This window comes from Ambystoma mexicanum, chromosome 2p, assembly GCF_040938575.1.
Source record: "Ambystoma mexicanum isolate Mex_15411 chromosome 2p, UKY_AmexF1_1, whole genome shotgun sequence".
In the NCBI taxonomy this organism is placed as follows: Eukaryota; Metazoa; Chordata; class Amphibia; order Caudata; family Ambystomatidae; genus Ambystoma; species Ambystoma mexicanum.
Genome location: NC_090923.1, coordinates 126,502,205 through 126,521,854, shown reverse-complemented (window position 1 = coordinate 126,521,854; position 19,650 = coordinate 126,502,205). Strand labels below are relative to the sequence as shown.

Below are 19,650 nucleotides of genomic sequence, written 5' to 3'. Positions count from 1 at the left end.
GCAGGTGTTCTGGGCAGGTATATGTGCCTGCGGACTGATGGGCGTGCAGTGATGATGGCCAAGACCTGGTGTAGGCAGCGTGACTGCGTGGCCTGTGACACCCCCCCCCACTATGGCACTTGTCCGCTGAAATGATCCAGTGGCCAGGAAGTGCAGTACATTGAGGACCTTCTCCAGGGGGCTGAGTGCTTGGGAGCACAGGGTGGTTGATGTGAGGTCATCCTCCCACTCACTGACCAGGTCGAGTATTATGTGAGGTGGAAACCTGTACCTCCCATACACATGGTCATCAGGCATCCCAAAAAGCTGGTTCTGGGTGTAAAAATTCTGGCCCGGACTATCCTCCTCCTCCTCCTGCGGTATCCCACGGCCACTGCTGCTAGGAACGGTATGTTCATCCTGGCGTCTGAGCTTGTTTGTTGTTTGCGTGCACTTTTATGCTGTGCGGGTGGACGTACGCCTACTTCCTACTGGCGTACGTGTTTCCGGATTGGCCACGTTCGATTCCATGAATACGTGTTGTGGGCGAGCGTGTAAAACTTCCCGCGCAGCCCTGGAATACCCGTACCCAGCCCATTCGCGTGTGGAACTTCTCACGCACCCCTGAAATACACGTACCCCGCTCCCCCAGGCCCGATCGCGTGTGGAACTTCTCGCGCACCTCTGAACTACACGCGGCCAGGCCAATCGCGTGTGGAACTTCTCGCGCACCCCTGAAATACACGCACACGCTCCCCCAGGCCCGATCGCTTGTGGAACTTCTCGCGCACCTCTGAACTACACGCGCCCAGGCCAATCGCGTGTGGAACTTCTCGCGCACCCCTGAAATACACGCACACGCTCCCCCAGGCCCGATCGCGTGTGGTACTTCTCGCGCACCTCTGAAATACACGCGCCCAGGCCATTCGCGTGTTGAACTTCTCGCGCACCTCTGAAATACAAGCACACGCTCCCCCAGGCCCGATCGCGTGTGAGACTTCTCGCGCACCCCTGAAATACACGCACACGCTCCCCCAGGCCCGATCGCGTGTGGTACTTCTCGCGCACCTCTGAAATACACGCGCCCAGGCCATTTGCGTGTAGAACTTCTCGCGCACCCCTGAAATACACGCACATGCTCCCCCAGGCCCGATCGCATGTGAGACTTCTCGCGCAGCCCTGAAATACACGCACACGCTCCCCCAGGCCAGATCACGTGTGGAACTTCACGATCGCGTGTAGTACTTCTCGCGCACCCCTGAAATACACGTGCCCAGGCCATTCGCGTGTGGAACTTCGCGCGCACCCCTGAAATACACGCACCCAGGCCATTCGCGTGTAATACTTCTCGCGCACCCCTGAAATACACGCACACGCTCCCCCAGGCCAGATCGCGTGTGAAACTTCTCGCGCATGCGTGTTCCCGACACCCGTAATACTCGTTCCCCGCTTTGCGTTTGCTGTTTGCCAGTCCGGTAAACTGGTACAGGGTTGGGGCAGCCCTTTGCGATGGTTTTGCGATCTTGATGGCTTTTCCTTGCGCGAGGGCGTTCTTGGGGGTGTAACTGGCGCTGCTGCAGGGTCGCTGCGCCACTCTGCGCCACGTCTGCTTTTGGAGGCGAGAATCCATGAATACGCTGTGCGCGGAAATTGATTTTATCGCACGCGGCTGGCGCAGACATTCGCACGGGCACGCTGTGTGCCAGCCGCGTGCAACACTTTTGTGAGGAATTACATGAATCGGCCAGTTAGTCTCTCTAGCCACAGGCCCACACAAATTGGGGAAATGTGGCAAAGGAACGCCTGCTAGTTCTCCACTAGAAAGAAAATTATTCATACGTTACTGTTAATGCGCCAAACTGTTAAAACCAAAACTGTTCGTAAAAAGGTTGTGGGAAGGCAGAACCTGGGATTCCTCAGCTGAAATTTCAGTTTTCTATACACACAACAAAAAAGATTGCAAGTCGCTAAACAGAATTAAATACATTTTGTAAACACAAACTGAACAATTAAGTCAATGAACAAGAGTGCAAAACAGCTCTATTCAACAAAAAGTAGGCAGGTTAAAACAATCTGTTGTAAAAAGTGCAAGAAATTCAAGCAATTAAATGAAAAAAAGAGTTTCTGAATTATGTTTCTGCCGCTTCACAGGTTGCGTTTTAAGAGTGCTGAGAGGAAATGTTGGAGTTCACCACCTCATGGATGTGCAGATATGCAGTAAACTCACCTGGAATAGGTGTAGAGTAAAAGACCTTAAGAGGTCCCGAACGAAGTCCCTGGAGCAAGTGCTGCTCAAGGCATTCCGAGCAGGCAGGCAGCAGAGCAGCAAGCTGCCCCACAGCTCTCCACACAACCTCCTGCTTAAACAATAGGTACTTACTGAGCATAGAAAGCACAAGAGGACTTTATTACTTACATCAATAGATATAGTAGTGTATGTTGGAAGATTATTATTATATGTTAACAGTGTTTGTGCTAAAGTAAAATAAAGGCACATAAACACAACCATCGGGCTTGGTGTCATCATTGACAGGCCACTACAAAAGGTCAACGTTTTATGAGGCTATATGGCCCCAGCGTGGGGTCAGGATGGAGTGTCTAACACACTGTAAACATAAGAAAGCAAAAACATGTGGATATAAAATGTAAAAAAAGATTAAATAATATGCGCGGTTTGGAACATGCTCGTTTTGGCATGGACACCCTGACCCAGGGGAGTGTACAACAGTGGAAAGATGGCATTTCGGTTTGCTGCCCACCCATGATTGGCCCCAGCTGCATTGGCCGGACGTGGTCATGTCAGGCCCCAGAGGCATGGACAATGTGCATTCAAATGTTAAGCCGGCATGCAAGATATGAACCTATTAAAATCAATTTAAGAATGCTCTTTAGATGCCTTGGCACGCATGACAAGGTGCTTCTCGTTTGTTAATTTCTTGGCTATTGGAAACGAGTACTTCAGTTGGTTGGTGACTATGACCGTTTTGCTGGTTGTATATTTCTTGAAACGCTCAGCTGTATATTTTCTACTTGCTTGAAAGAAAATATGCTTAAAAAAGCGAAGTGGAAAGTTGCACGAGAAAAGGGGTTGAAAACAAAATCTTGAGACTAAGTGGAGAGCCTGAAACAAAGAGACTGTGCCCTCGAGAACAGCTGCACTCGCCTAGGCCTGTGCTGGGGAATGCATGGCACATTTAAGATAATAATGCGGGCGTAAATTCTAACATGTGAAGCAGATGCGACGAGTGGACAGTTCTACAGAAATGTGTAAAGGCAGAGGCTTGTGCGTGAAATAGTGCATTTTTGGTCACTGTTGAATGTGGAACAGCAGAAAACAAATAAAAAAAGACAGCAAATGAACATTTCAGATAACACTTTTGAAGACCCAAGTAAAAACTGGAGTCAACCAGTTACAGGGGTCATTCTGAGTTGGGCGGTAAGGGATACCGGGCACCGGTAAGGAGACCGGTGCCGGTAAACCCTTAACGCCCAATTCCGATGTCCCTTAGCAGGAGCATCAAAGAACGTGTGGTCTGACCACACGTCCTTTACGGGTCCCGCTAAGGGACCAGGGCGCTAATAACGGGCCTGCTATTTGCGGGCCCATTATTAGCGCCTTCCCCATTCCCATTGAGCCCTATGGGGTCTCAATGGGAATGGGGAATGGTTGGTTGAATGGGGACTTACCGGGTCCTCCAGGGTCGGAATGACCCGGTAAATCCCCATTCAACCAAACCGGACCCGGTATTGGAGGCAGCCGGCTGCCTCCAATCTCGGAATGAGGCCCACAGTCTCTACCAGATCACGTTGGAGCATATTGCTTTTCCAGACAAAGTCAATGGGCCCAATTTTGATGGGCAATGTATGTGAGTAGGTAGTGCAGCTGTTCATTGCATCACTTTCATGTATTACAAAAATGTTAATGGAAGTTTAAAAGCGATGCACTGAAGTGAGTGAGACACTCTCCGTGAATTTAGGGTAGACCACAAAGCATTACAATGGCTTTCTAGGAACAAAGCTACCATAAAGATTGCGGGGCGAAATAAAAGTAAGGCAAGAATTGATTTCCATCCATGCCATCCCATCCTGCATCTAGAAACAGTATGGCATTAGTGAGGCACTCCTAGGTCCCATACCCGTTATGGCACCCGGGCAAGGCAAGCCCCGGTGAATACTGGGGCCCTTTGTTTGGAGAAGAAAAACACCGGAGGAGACCTCTGTAACAAAACAGGAGATGGTGACAGGGAGAGAAAGGATGGTGATGGAAACGGTGTTGGCATGTGCCTGCCCAACTTCAATAGATTACCAACTGCTCCTAGGTGATCAAATATCCCCATGCCAGCAACTGGATCCAATAGAAACCATGTGTGACCAGTTAGCTGTAATTCTACCAGGAGCAAAAACCATGGGGAAGTGGCAGAGGTCTGGGGTGCCAGCGGTGGGACATATAGTCAACCGTGCAGGAGGAAGAGTGGAAAGTTATTGTCCAATGCTGCGATGGCGTACAGGTGGCACACAAACCTCTGCCATTGAAAACGCCTACAGAGTCCACTGCTGTATCCGGCCTGGGCAGATCCAAGAGCTGCCACATGACTGGTCCCCGTGTACCTATGACACCACGAACTCTCAAACACCAGAATGATGTGTCAGGTAAAAAAAGGTGAAACAAACTCTAAACGGTAAATGGGAAAGCAAGTTCTATACAAACATGGATTCGGATTGGATTCTGACCATATCCACCTTTGGATCAGGGATTACACTTGATCCTACTCAAATATCACCCCTGGACTCATGGCCGCGTGTAAAGAATTCTAACATTTATTCTGAGAACCAATGTGAGGGAATGGAGGTGAATGGGCAAGACATTTAGAGGGGAGCTGCACACAGCTAGGGAACCTTGCAATCATTTCTCTCGAGCCATGAAACACCAACAATAAATTCATTAATAGCAAAATGTGCGCGTGCTTGGAGCAGGGGCGAGGATCCTCTTGGCAAAATGTGTTCTTTCATGGGTGACATCAGCGGTGGGTGCCGCCCACGTCCGGGGGCCACGGATCCACGGATCCCTTCACTAGGAATGGCTTCTGGATTACCCATGGTTAACCAGCAGGGTCTGAAAAAGAAGATTTACACAACGGTGAACAACACGCGCCAGTGATAGGAAAGGGGTACATGTCAACACACATTGAGAATTGAATATCAGAGGTGGAAACATGCTCACACCATGTTAAAGTAAGATGGGGAGAGGGTGCTATGAGCTCGTGAGGACCAGCCGCTACTAAACTGGGTGGAAGAAATATATTTAGACACAAATCATTAGTCATACAAAAAATACTCAGTGAGGGCTCCTTGCTCTCTGTTCAGAGGGTGCTGAAAGGCAGTGTAAAAAAGGTCAAAGGTTGTGAGGAGATGTCGTTTGCCCAAACCACTACTTCACTTTTTAACTCTCCCATGAACGAATATAAACATACAGTTCCCATCATAGCAACCATGTATTAGTACTGGCACTTCCCAATAAGGCTGATGTACTTTTAATGGGCAGTACATACACTTTTCAGGCACCGGCTGTGTATTTACTTAACAGTACCTGCACCTTTCAGAAAGTCTGCTTTACTTTTTAAAGGGATAATCTCACCAGTTTTCATTGACAATGCAATACATTTGACGGGGCAGTGCTGACACTTTTGGGCAAATATGCTTTACTTGAGCTTTATGGAACTAGCCCGAGGGCCGTACTGTAAAAGTTGGGCCCTGTAGACTAAGTTAAAAGCCGAGCATAGTAAGGGTGTTTAACTGGGTATTCAGGGCATATTACTCCTGGTACGGCCTGAGGGCATGGTCTATAAAGCTATTATGTCCCTTTCATAAAAAAAGGCAACCGCCTACGAGGAGGGAGAGGCAAGGCTTAGAAAAGGCAGAGCAGCGTCTGCTAGATGGCTGCCCCTCACTCTAACAAGGTAAGGAGCCAGGGGCAGATGATTGCACATGCTGGGGACGTGTCTCACGTGCGGCCGGGGCAATGATGAGAGCAGTGCTAGCAGGGGGTCTCTGCCCCCCACCCGAGCAGGTAAGGCACGGAGGGGGGTAGCGGGTGATATAGGTGCACTAGCTGTGTCTGGGGCCAAGGCAGGGAGGACAGTCAAACTGATGGCATGGCTGCCAGCGCAGTGCTCCCGTGCTGAGAGACATACGACGCTGCCAGCATGGCTGTCTATGCTGTTCTCCCTCAACACAGGAGGGCCACGATGAGAGCCATGAGCCCGGGGAAATGGTGAAGCTAAACTCATTGGCCAATTTCCGGGCTTCATGGATTTTTCACTCATCAGCACGAATGCTGCACATTTAATTCACAATCACAGTGTCAATCTTGCAGCATTGCTAAAAGAACAGTGCAACAAATTCTCACCTGGAAACCGATTCTTAATACCTTGCATTTCTGACATTTTCAGGACATGGAAAGATAAAACCCACAAAAATTGCAAATCTTCAAATATGTGTTACAAATCAATGCAATGATTTGCAGTAAGTCAAATTAGAGTGTTCCCATGATGATCGCAGGTTTTCACCTTATGTCTGATACTCAACTCATAGCACTGGAGGAAATCTGGAGAGTGCTGGTTCATTGCGAATCTGCTGTTAAGCACATCCTTCTGAACAACATTTGAGGCTTCCCACTGTTAAAATCTTCTTGGATGCTGATCGCCTCTATGGCAGCCAGTAGCACAAAGAGAACATGGAAATGGCAGACTTTAGTAGAGGGTGAAAATAAGGCAGTTTCATTACTAGAGGCCACTCTCCTTCACTACGTATACATCGCAATTCCTGTAGCAAACCGTAAGTGCTCCTATACTAGCCATTCCGTACCAGGCCTTGCATGCGGGATAGAGAAGACAGCAATAGGAGGAGGATGCATTGTTCCATACATTATAAGTTACATCTAGTCCATGGTCCCCTTTCCTCCATACTGCATGGGCATCCCTCGCTAGGGATGGGAACATACACTTTTTCACTAGAAAACACTTCTTTACCCCTTTAAATTAAGTCGCGCCCTAGGGTGTGACCCCAGGAGCATGTGCTCCCTTGACTCCGCCCTCTGGCGTCTCATCTCAGTCCGCGTCAGCCAGATTAAACTGCTTAAATACATACCTCTTTAATGGGGAGGAAGGTAGGACGTGGAGGAAAGGATACTAGGAGTACGGTAGTCACTATGGTGAGTAACTTATATTACTCCTATGTCCCGCCCCTTTTCCGCCATACTACATGGGCGATTACCACCGATTGACGCCTCAGGGAGGTGAGATGATTTAGACCCCAATAGAACATGTTCCTCAGGACCACCTGCCCAAAGGCCGCCTCTGATCTTGTACTGCCATCTAAACAATAGTGCTTGCAGAATGCTGAGGGAGTAGCCCAGGTAGCTGCTCTGCTAATCGTATGCCAAGGGTTGTGCCTCTGGAAGACGATCGCCTTTGCTTTAGCCCCAACTGCATGAGCAAGATGATTTGCTGGAATTTCCTTCTGTCAACACTTGTACGCCGCCTGAATGGCTGCAACCATCCACCTGGTTATCAAGGCCTTTGACGCTTGACCACCTGGTTTAGACCCACCGAAGGTGATGAATAACGCATCTGACTTGCGGAAGCCCTTAGCCCTGTCTAGGTAGAACTTCAGGGCCCTTCTGACATCTAGACAGTGCAACACTTTTTCTGCCTCATCCTTTGGGCTAGGAAAGAACATTGGTGGAATTATCTCCTCATTGAGATGAAACGAAGACACCACTTTCGGAGGGAATGCAGGGTGGGGGCGGAGCACTACCATGTCCCGATGGAAAATGGCATAGGGATCCGACACCACGAGGGCCTGAACTTCGTTCACCCTTCGCCCTGAAGTTGAGGCCCACCAGTAGAGCTGTCTTGATTGTGACCAGTCTTATGTCCACAGAAGTCATGGTCTCAAATGGTTTATGCGCCAAGGCACCCAGCACCACGTTCAAATCCCATAATGGGTGTGGTCTTTTGATAGGGGGATACAGCCTTGTCAGCCCCCTCAGATGCCTATTAATCAATGGGTTGGTGGTGGAGAATGATTTATTGTCTGAATTCCTGTATGCACCTATCGCAGCTAGTTAGGAACGGCATGTATCTACCTGAAGCTTTGGCCCTGCCAAATGTGCTTAGAACGATAGAACCTGATCCAATGTGCACCTTAATGGGTCTATGCCCCTTTCCTTGGCCCAGAAGCAAAACCTGGTCCATTTGCTTTTGTATTGTTTCCTGGTGGAGTCGCTTCTGACTGTCTAAATTATTTTCAGTTTGTCCTGCAATAGATGAAGATGTTGCAGGGTTATGTGGTCGGGAACCAGGAACTCGGGCTAACCACTCTCCGGGGAGGAGTGAACTACGGCCTCCCTTGCTGGGAGAGGAGCATAGTTATATTGACTGGGAGATCACCGGATCCTGTGCCGAGAGCTGTATGATGGTCCGAAAACCACGGCCTGGCCAGCCACTCTGGATCTGTTAGGATTAAACTCAGGCACAAAGCATCTCTGATCTAGCCGAGGACCCTATTGATCAGTGGCGAAGAGGTCTATCTGGGACTGGCCCCATCTCCCGAAGATGTCAGACATGACTTGTTTGTCCAGCTGCCACTCGTAGTTGTCGACTCCCAATCTGCTGAGTCTGTCCGTCTCCAGGTTGGATTCTCCCGGAAGGTGTATTGCCGACAGCCATATGTTTTGGACAGTAGCCTGGTCCCATATCTTGATTGTGAGCCTGCACATGGGAGGTGATCTGGTGCCCCTTTGTTTGTTGATGTAGAACATGCAAGTGACCATCGTTCTGAACACAGACTACTTCGCCCCTGATTACTCGTAAGGTGGCCCTGAATGGCCTTCAGTTCGACGAAGTGGATGCGACTCTTCTGGTCCTCCCTTGTCCATGTGCCATGTACACTGTAGTTGCCTAGTGTGGCTCCCTATCCTTCCAGAGTCCGTTGTGATAGTACAAGTAGGCAGGGGGTGCCAGAACAGTCTGCACACAATGAGATTGTTGTCCTTCCTCCACCATACCAAATCCTGGTGAAGGGCCGCCGGATGGAGATTGATGCTGCATGGGAGCCCGTCATCTGGTTCCAAGAGGCCAAGAGGTGTAATTGTACTCTTCTCATTTTGAGTCTTATATGCAGGACCGCTAGCAGGCATGCCTTCATAATTCCCAAAAGATGTTGCTACCACCAGGTCGAAGTTATCGTCCTGCTGAGAAAGTGACCAGTAGCCGTCTTGATAGCCGCCATCTTTTCTGTGGTGGGGAAAATCCTTTGCTCTTTGGTATCCCACAATAGGCCCAGGAAGACGAAGGTCTAGGTAAATCTCCCCGGGGAACCCGCTCTGACTAGCCAGTCATCGAGGTATGTGCATACGTGGTGGCCCTCCAACCCGAGCAATGCCGTCACTGCATTCATAAGCCTTGTGAATACCTGTAGGGCTGAGTTGAGCCCGAATGGAAGTACCCTGTACTGGAAATGGAAGCCCATCGCTAAGGACCGTAGGAAGGAGCGTTGGGGTTGCCATATAGGGACGTGTTGGTATTTTAAGGAAGGCATGGTATCAAACAGTGAAGACAGACACAAGTGATCACAATTCAAGGGTGTTTATTTAACTTATTGAATGCCTATCTTAACCTAAATCTAAGGATGGGAGCAAGCTACAACCATCAAATAATAATAACGCAGTCCCAGTGGAGTCTGTCAAAATAAAAGGGCCTATACTACTAAATCTACTGTCAATCCTTACTTCTAAATACAGAATGGTGTGGGATAACAATGTATGCAAAAGAAAAGTGTTAAAGAAAGCATATGTCAGGATAGTTGAGCATTTGGCTTCCCTCACCCAGGTTTTGAGCACAAGACAAGGCGGCACACATGCGGGCTGGGTACACACTCTGGCTTCTTGACCACGAGGTAAAAGTTCAACACATAGGCATCAGGGCCTTCCGCCAAAGTCTCTCTCGCAATGACAGTCTCTTATTGCAGAGAGCCTGATGTAACAAACAAAACACAAAAGTTCCTTTCCTTTGTCATGGTTCTCACATTCATAAGTTCAAGATTTGTCTCCCTCCTTTGGGCTTGGACCACGGGTCCCCCTTGTCCAGGCTCAGACTCTTTTTCTACAATGTTTACAATTTGGTCTCCCTCATCCGGGCTCAGACCACGGATCCCCTTTGTCCGGGCTCAGATCCTCTCGATGTTTAGATCGAAAACATTCAAATGTGCGATGGGTTTTGCTTAAACAGTCACAGGACCACTTTGATTCACCTCACACAATTTACACTTCACATCTTTTGTCAGGATACCACACAGAGACCTTCGACTCAGCACATTCAAAGTGCCGGACCACTCTGTCAACAGTAGCATATCTTTGCTTCTAATGTTCAGATATTCACAAGCAATTTAGCTTCTCTTGAGTCTTTCATCACACGCATTTAACAATGTTTGTTTCGGTACTCATTTTACAATGTTGCCGCTTGCAACCTTGACTTCAACACAGTCCCGTCTGGCATTGGTCTCCCTAATTAACCATGTGTGTTGCTCTCTGTCGTTTCTTTGCTCTTGGAGCCAATGACGATACCAAGGTGTCTGCAGCTGCTCCCCACCTTGATCACTTACGCGGGAGGGCCCTTGATATCTCCGATCAACAGTGCAGGACTCTTCAGCATTGTTTCCTGGTCTTACGCTTTCTGTCTTGAAGGTTTCGTGAAAGTAACAGCTTCCTGCCAAAAAGGTCAGGTAGGTTGCCCTTCTGACGAACCTCGATGCCTTGCCGTCTTTCTCCTCTCATTCAGCTGCCAACTTGAAACTGCTGTAACTTTGTGTGCTTTGCTTTGCTCAGAGTGTGCTCTCGGGCTCCGCCTTTTGTCCGTGTGGGGAAGTGTAACTGAAGTCAGATGTAAGTGATTGTCGATAATTGCGTGACCTCACCTGATCATAGTATTGGGACATGTCAGGTACATGGCTCAGGTGTGAGTCTGTTTTCTCCCAGAGCGGGCGGTCCGAGTATAAGTGATCGTGCAGGACAAGTTGGGGGGAGGGAGGTTGAGTTTCTAAATATCCCATCGGGTGCATGGGAAAAAAGTGTTACAGGGAGAGGGATACCGCATCTCACCGTTCGGGGCCCCACTCCCAAAGACCCCTCACCCAGGTGATCATCCCACACTGGTCCACCCCCAGGGTCTGGATCCAATAGGCGATGGCCGTGTCATGGCCACCTGGATGACAGATCCCCTATTGGGTGAGACACCTTCTGGATTCTCACAGTATGCATCCTTCAAGTCCAGGGAGCATGTCCAATCTCCCCCACACAGAGACTCCGCTATCAGAGCTGGTGTAACGATCTTGAGCCTTTGAAGGGGTAGCAATAGCCTCAGGAAGGACAGATCTAGAACCACTTGCACGTAGAGATAGGGGATCTTCATTCACTTCCGCACTTTGTACAAGCGAGCGGGTCTCCGCGAGGAGTGCTGGTGTCCCAATCTGAGGGAGGGGAGCAGAAGCATGTGGTTCCGGAGGGAGAGATAGACGAAAATCATGGGAAACCACTGATAGGATCCATGGACCCGCAAATAGAGTCCACTAGGACTGAATGTGAAGAGCCAGCCTGCACCCCATCAGAGAAACTGTGGACCTTGATGGGGTCGTCACTGCTTCTTTCACTCTGAGGCAGGTGCCTGAGAGGGGGACTGGAAGAAGCCTTTATGTGATTTGCATTGTTATTTACACCTGTGATGGCTGGGAGACCTGTCAGGCTGACTAGCCTTCCGATCCTGGAAGGCCCTGAATCCGTCGAATGTCCTGCCCCTATCAGAACGGGCTTGCTCCTACCCGAATGTCCTGGGTGCAGGCTTTGCCAGAATAGCCAATAGCCAAATAATGGGCGGTTTGGGCACTGTTTTTCTTCTTATCCAGTTCCTAGTCCCTTCAAATGGGAGATCCAGGATCCAGTCTTCGACGTCGTGGTTAAGGTTAAGTCACACTGTTCGCCTTGTATGCGTGGTCACACAGATTTACCCTGATGGCCATGTCTATATGTCCCAAAGTGAACTCCATAAGGTCCTGCGCCACTATTTTGGCCTCAGCCAATCCATCCTTGAAGGAGGCTTGCTTGTGAACCAGGAGATCTGGGAGAAAATCTGCAATCTCCCTCCATAGCCTCTGATTTGCCGCAGCCAGCATAGTGTCCCTATTGGGTTGACGCAGGTGGAGACCGCGTTTGGAATAGATCTTCTTCCCATAAGCCTCTAGTACTTTCTCTTACTTTCCTAATAAGGCAGATGTAGAGGAGAAAGATGTGGCTGTTTGGGGCTTGGAGTACATGGACGCCGCTGCTATCACCGATGAATGCGGCTGCACCGGTAAGGGTAGAGTATCCTCTTCTGTCTGCCTGTACTTCACGTCCAGCCTCTTTTTGGTGGGTTGCATAGAGTGAGGCTTTGAAAAACCTTTCTTTGCCAGGGCTTCCACGTCCTTTTGGAACGGAATGCCGGATCTAGAGGCTGTCCTGACTGTGAGGACCTCTGCCACGACCCCCCCACCTCCTCTGGTTGTTTCTTATGGAGCGGAGGGATGCCCAGATACTCTCTGCCAAACCGGCCAGTCTGTCATGGAAGGCACTCGCCGAAGATGATGTGTCTGGGCCTTCTTCTTTATCCGTGTCCTTCTGAGCTGTGGTGCCCGGACGGTCCACAGGATCCGCAGGTGACATAGCCAGAGGCACTGTGGCCGGGGGGGAGGAGGGTAATGGGTCATGGAGATAGAGCTGTGCAGGCAACTGTGACAGTGCAGAAGGGGGCTCCACCGCTACTATAGGAGCAACCGGATGCAGCTGTACTGCAACCAAAGACTGTACGGGCACTGGTGGAAGCATCTCCTTAATAATCTCGTTGAGTATGCTGCCAATCTGAGGAGATTTCATCAGCACTAGGAATTTGTCACTCACAGGCTGGGGATGTACGCTCATGCTCCGACCTGGATGGTGTGACTGACGTGGAGGGCTGCACTATACCCACGCCATGCTTGCTCTGTGTGTTAAAAGGGCTTGATGTAGCATCCCTGTACAGAGGGCACCGGGTATGATGTGCACCAGGTTACTTGAGGGGTGAATATGAGAGACCATTGCACCCTCGGAGTGAAGTCCAGTGTCTTGTTCTTCTGAGTGGCGCGTGTTGTCACGTGCCATCATTTTGTCATGCTGCACATCCATTTTGTCTTGGCCCGACACACGCATGTCGGACCCCATACTGGATCTGGTCTCCACCCATTTACTACTCCATGCCTGGTAGGCTGATCGCCCTCGGACATAAATCTAGTAGTACTGCTGCGTGAAGGTGCCCCTTTGGACATAGGCCCGGTAGCAGGGCAGAGCCCCTCGGGAGACTTCCCGGTATTAGAGCCGACAGACCCCTCAGCTGTGCAACCGGGAGGATCAGTGGACCCCTCTGCCGTGAGGCCGGTAGCTCACTGAGCCTCGGTGCCCTGGCTGTTGACAGGGCCTGACTGACCCCTCCCGCTTGGCTGCTTCCCAGGGAAGCAATCACCCTTGCAGGGTGCTTTGGAGAACAGAATACCTACCTTGGCCTTCCTGCGCACGTACTCCTTGTTCTGCTCTGGGGGAGACCTGGAAAACAGCTCCCTCCAACTAGCAAGCCGGTTCTTGAGTGACCGGGGAGTTAGGGCGCTGCACACTTAACAGCCGTCCCAGCCATAGTCTTCTCCTGGGCAGCGGAAGCAGAGTGCGTGCGGGTCCAACATCGGAAAGGATCCATCGCAGGAAGGGCCCTTACTAAAGCCCACTGGGTCCTACATGTGCCGAGGAGGGATGAGGCACAGGAGGCTGTTGGAAATTAAAATGTTAGAATGGATAAAAGAAAAACTGGGACTGAGTTCCAAGGGGAAGACTGAAGAAAACGCATGGAATTATGAGGAAAAAAAAGGGTCTCAACCACAGCGCAGGTGAAGCAGGTCCGCTCTCGTTGACTTGGAAAAGAGGACTGAGGTGTGATGCCGGAGGGCGGAGACAAGAGAGCTCATGCTCCCGGGGCCACGCCCCTGTGTGTGACTAAATTTAAATGGGTAAAGAAATGTTTTCAGGTGACAAAGGTTCCGTTCCCGTCCCTAGTGATGGATGCCCTTGCAGTATGGAGAAAAAGGGACGGGATGTAGGAGTATGTACACAACAGCAGTTGTCTGTAGTTCGAGTTCAGCATTTTCTTAACCATACCGTCTGAGGAGAGTGACCAACGCACTGGATGAGACAGTCTTTAACAGAGACCTAAAAGACTCTGCCGCCACTTAATGAGGGTTACTTAGGCCACCCACAAAAGGTTAAGGATTGGAATGGGTAAGTGCAAACACAGGCAGCTCAGCAAAGTACACTCCACAGCTCTTGCTCATGTTTGGTAAGAGGACTCAAGGGGACAACCCGCTTCCCTCAATTTTATTGGCATTCCCCAAATGGAACTCCCCCATTTGAATACACAGACCAAGGATCGCCATTAGGGGATTTGGTACTATATATTGTGCTTACAGCCACTTTAGTAATACCAATTATTTGCACAATCTGGCAATTTTGCACTTCTTTAATTTAATGAAGTTGCAAAGGTTTCAAGGCTTAAACTAGGATTATTATAGGTGTAAAATTGAAAAGAATCTTCCTAAACAAGGCTCACAAAATCTACTAGCCCACTCGCATTGGCGAGGACCTTTTATGCTGGAAGAGTACCATTTGCATGGTGCTTCACCTTGCTTGTGAGCAAGGTGATGTTTGAAACGTTTCTTTTTTCATTTACTGAAACAAACTTTGTTAGGAGTAAATGGCAAATAGGTTTCACTGTGCATGGCTGGATTTGGGTTGGCAGCATTGCACCAAATATTAAGTGTGCTTTTTTTTAGAGAAAGCACTGGTAAATATGTTGTCACCTGTCACCATGGGGCGAGTGCATTTCTATTAGGTCCTGTATGCAAACGTAGGAACTTGCCCCACACGTCTAGTGCTGAAACATGAGCTGCTAAAAAGCATACTGTAAATCTGCTAACAAAACTGGTGGTACAGTGAACTGTACTGTATGCAGTGATGAAGACCCATGTTGGGGGCTGAGAATTGGAGCCAGTCGAGAAGACCCAAGGTAACTGAGCTGGTGATGCCAGATTTTGTTCCAGTCCAGGAACTCAACATCCTGACCCAGACCAAATAAACCAAGAAAGACTCTACAGCTCTGCTAAGAAGTTAATGTGGGGGAGGGCTCAACACTCCAGTTACTGTTTATCACAAAATGAGTGAAGTTACCAAGAGAGGGGAAAAGACCAATGACCACAGCCCTTAGACGTTTGTTTCCTTTGCACCAGTTCATGAAGATTTCCACCCATAATATCAATTAAACCTATTACCTTAATTTTCTGGTATTTTAATAAAACTTCTTAACCCCATTTCTTGGATTCCAGTTGCCCGTCGGTCTCTCAGCCATGACCATACTGTAAAGGCAACAGGAAGTAGACACAGACTACTTAAGAAAGTTTGAGCTATGGTAGAGAGATAGCGTTACCAAGGCTGTCAATAAGATCATTGATGCAAGGCATGGGATAAGGATCAAAGCCCGATTTTGCATTAACCTTTCTGAAGTTACTACAAAATCTGCAGCTTCCATCCAGTTTAGCTACTACCACTATGATATGATAGATCATTTATAAAGCGCTTAATACCCAGAGGTTTCTAAGCGCGGGCCCAGGGGATCGAACCTGTGTTGCTCTGTGTCGTCTTGCTTCCAAGGCAAGCACTTTGCTGCTGAGCTATCCTCCCGAGACCTATGGGGGAAGACCAGGCACTGGTGGTCGGTTCAATAATATTAGCATCTAGGATTTGCTCGACTTCCTGGATGATGGTCATTTTCCTTGCCTCGCGTCGCCTGTAAGGTTTTAGGTGTACCATTTGGTGATATAATCCCTTCACCCTCCCTGGCTCCTCTTTAAATACATCGGTAAATTGGTTGAGTAGGTCATACAGATCTTGTTTTTGATTGTTACTAATATCAGGAGGATTGAATTCCTTTCTTTCAGAGTAATCGAGCAATAAACATGACAAAACGCTGGTAGTTGACTCTCTGGTATTTTCTTTCCACTCTTTAAGGAGATGTATATGGTATACCTGGGTTTTCAATCGGCGGGTCAGGTTGAAAAATTTTGTAATTACAGGGCCCTATTGTTCTAGTACCTCATATGGCCCATGCCATTTAGATATTAATTTCTCAGGAGGGTTGGCAGCAAGACTAGGACTTTTTGACCTACCGAGAAAGAGCATAAGGTGACCTTTTGATTATATGATGTTTTCTGTTGTTCTTGTGCTTTGGGCATATGGGTTTGAACAAGAGATCTTACCGCAGTCTGTGTCCTTTAAGCCTCTATACTATTTGGGTGGGATTGGGGATTCCTCTCTTTTCCTGCCAGATTTCCGTTAACATGTCTACGATGTCTCGATGTTCCGTCCCTCAAGTAATTCAAACATGGAGAAGCCTGTAGAAGCCCAAGGGGTTTTCTTAACAGCAAATTATGCCCACAGTATCATTTGATTGCAATTCCGTACGTCCTGTACGACAAATGTTCTTAATATTGTCTTCAGTGTGCTATTAAATCTTTCCACAAGGCCATCTGTGTGTGGATGGGGGATGGCATAGTGAAGTTCTAAGGGTGGTAATATGCAATAACCGTAGTACTTCTCCCATGAGCTTGCTCATACACGTAGAGCCTTGAACTATTAAGATTTCTTTAGGAAACCCTACTCTCAAGAAAAAGGGGAATAGGTGTTTCATGATCTGCTGAGTGGGAAAGGCTTAGGGATATCGTGTGGCATAGTCTACTATGACCAGAATATACTTATTCCCTAACTTTGATATTTCCAAGGGACCTAGAATATGCATACCAATTCGGGAAAATGGAACTTCAATTTTTGGGAGTGGTTGTGAGGGAGGTGGCATATGGGCACTGGTCTTTTGGCCTATTTCACAGGACTGTAGAACGGTCTTAATATCAGCATGAATCCCGGGCCAATGGAATGTATTCAGAATTTGGCCCTGTGACTTGTTTTGTCCTAAATGACAGCACGTTAGGTGAGAGTGAGCTATCTCCAGGACCCAATGCTTATGGCTTTTGTGTATAACCTACTATGTTCTAGCCAGGCCCTCTGAGGTGGTGTCCCTTCTGTACAATAATCTATGATTTAAAAAGAAAAAGGGCCCTCCTCTCTCAGGGCCCCCTCTTTCCAGACTGACATATAGGAAGGCTTCCACTAACACCGAGTTGTTTCTTTGGACAAAGGCTAGGTCAGGAAGAGTTTCCGGTTCTTCTACCCGACTCTTCAGGGCTCTGGTTTTTGTGGGATGTCAGGTGGTTCGTCAGCTTCCCCAAAGCCATGAGTGCCTCCCTCTGTCACCTTTCTTCCGGCCTCTTCCTTTACCCTAGGAAACATTGCCCTCTCGATCACTCCCTGTGCTATTTTGTCCCCTTGATGGATCTGAAGGGGATCCTTTCCATGAGTCTGAAGTAATACCTTGATGTCTCCCCTGAAGTCCGGATCTATGACCCCCGCTAATACATCAATCCCAAATCTCCGTGCTAACCCCGACTTAGGAGGCAGACTGATGTATGTATGTGATGGTGGAATGAAAACCAGATCAGTGGGTATCAATCTTCTTTCACCTGGGGGAATGACGTCTTACCTACCACTGCAAATGTAAAACCCAACAGAGCCTTCTGTGGCTACTGAGGGGTCTGACGCTTTGGGACTTAACCCAACTTGTATCGGTTGATCCACAACCCACTCCTGACATCATTTGTGAAGGCATCAGGAAGTAGACACAGACAACTGAGGAAAGTTTGAGCTCCACCTTTTATTAATATCACATTGAGGTTGGGATAAGGTTTAACATGCCCTATGCTAAGGTGGGATTTCCATACCTGACCGAAACTAATGGTAGTCTGTGTGAGGAAGTCCAAAGTAAATGTCGGTCTATGTCCAAAACCTATACTTAAGAAAGCGGGCCCTAGGATGTGAACACTCCTGCGCTAAACTCTAGTTGTTTGTAGTACAATTATAATATAGGCGAGGTCACAGGTCGGTGGCGGTGAAGCCCACACCTCTTCGTAATGTTGGAGAGAAGGTCCTGGCTACCTTGCAGTGGTATGTTTGGAAAGGATGATTTCCATGCCGAGTGCGGTTGGTACGGTGTACTTTTATTTCGGTGTAGACTCATGGTCTTAGTGGTGGTCAGCTGACACGTGTTTCGACCTCGTGGGTCTCTATCAAGGCTAAGGTACGAATGGGTGTTTTGGCCCTGGTTGGGTTTCCCCGTGACGTTAAACAGGTTCCTGTGTAGTGACAGTCTTGGTTCCTCGATGGGCCTGTGGCTGTGTACACAGTCCCGGAGAGCGAATGCTGTTTTAGATGCGTCTCAGACCAAGACGCAGCTAAGAGAGCATTCGCCCACCACTGCAAGGTAGCCAGGACCTTCTCTCCAAAACCTATACTTGCCATCACATCTATTTGTTCAAAGTATGTCGGGAAGTCAGCATCAAATTAAAAAGTGTTCAAACAAAAGTTCAGAGTTTCTTCCAGCTCTTGGTCAGTAAAGGGGTTCTCCCTTCCCCAACATTCATAAACAGTTCACTTTCAATTAAAAGGGGTTCCCTTCTCCAAGCTTTCAAGTCTCTCACTGTTTTCACAACAACACAATTCCTCAAGATTCTTCCCAGCTTTTAGGCTTCTGTGTCTTTGACCAATATCACCAAGTCCAACTTTTTCAGTTCTCAATGTACAAGCATTTCTTGACAGGCAACCATAAACTTATAGATGAGTTAAGTGTCGTCTTTTTAGTTGGGTGTATTTGGTCTAGGTGCAGTTGTTGGACTGCACTGTCCACCCATTACTGGTCATGCAACAGACACACCTTATTGGCTTCTCTTACCCACTTACACAGCCACTGCTTCAGGTATTGGACTTAGATTATTGCAGTCCTTTTCAATACGTGTTTGGCCACCATTCACTTGCAGGATTATCAAAGTTTCTCATAGCTTTGCCACAGTTTCAACTTTCAACTTGTACAGTTCCTCTTTTCTTTATGGCTCTTGCTAATGCTTGTTTTCTCTCATATTCTACAAATCACATTACCTTATATTCTTTACCAATGCTTGCTTTCTAAAGTTTACATGCTTCACAGTTCCTTTGTACCAGAGAACCTTTTTCTCTGCTTTCCATTCAAGTGGCATTCAATCATGGTTACTTTCCTTTGGTTCTGTATTCAAAACTGCATATCATTCATATCAAAAACAATGTAACCATTAATTCAGATATCACACTCCTGCTGGGAATCTGCACCCTGTTCACAGGCTTCTCAAGCACTTTAAACCTCACTCTTTTTTACCCTTCCGTGGCCTTCCCAATTTCAGCACAGTTTGGTATTCACAAACTGCTCCAATCATTAAGGTCAACCTTCACGGTATCATAGTCATCGCTTATCTGTACTTTACATTTGGGCCAGCAATCCCATTGCCTGCGCGGGCATTCGCTCACTCATGAGCGCTCTGTCCTGCATTGACAACGTGGCTCGCACCACAACCTCCCAGAGTCATTCAGCC

General features: G+C 48.3%; 1 protein-coding gene across 3 annotated transcripts in view; it reads right to left on the bottom strand.

Moving 5' to 3' along the window:
• Positions 1-4,775: 4,775 nt before the first annotated feature.
• The window catches only part of CHCHD6 (coiled-coil-helix-coiled-coil-helix domain containing 6), a 3,402,742-nt gene continuing 3,387,867 nt past the window's right edge, over positions 4,776-19,650 (bottom strand). For all 3 annotated transcript variants that reach the window (XM_069643379.1, XM_069643378.1, XM_069643380.1), the window contains one exon: positions 4,776-5,092. In XM_069643379.1, coding sequence (XP_069499480.1) covers positions 5,069-5,092 — 24 coding nt within the window. In that variant the 3' untranslated portion in view covers positions 4,776-5,068. The remainder of the gene's footprint in view (positions 5,093-19,650) is intronic.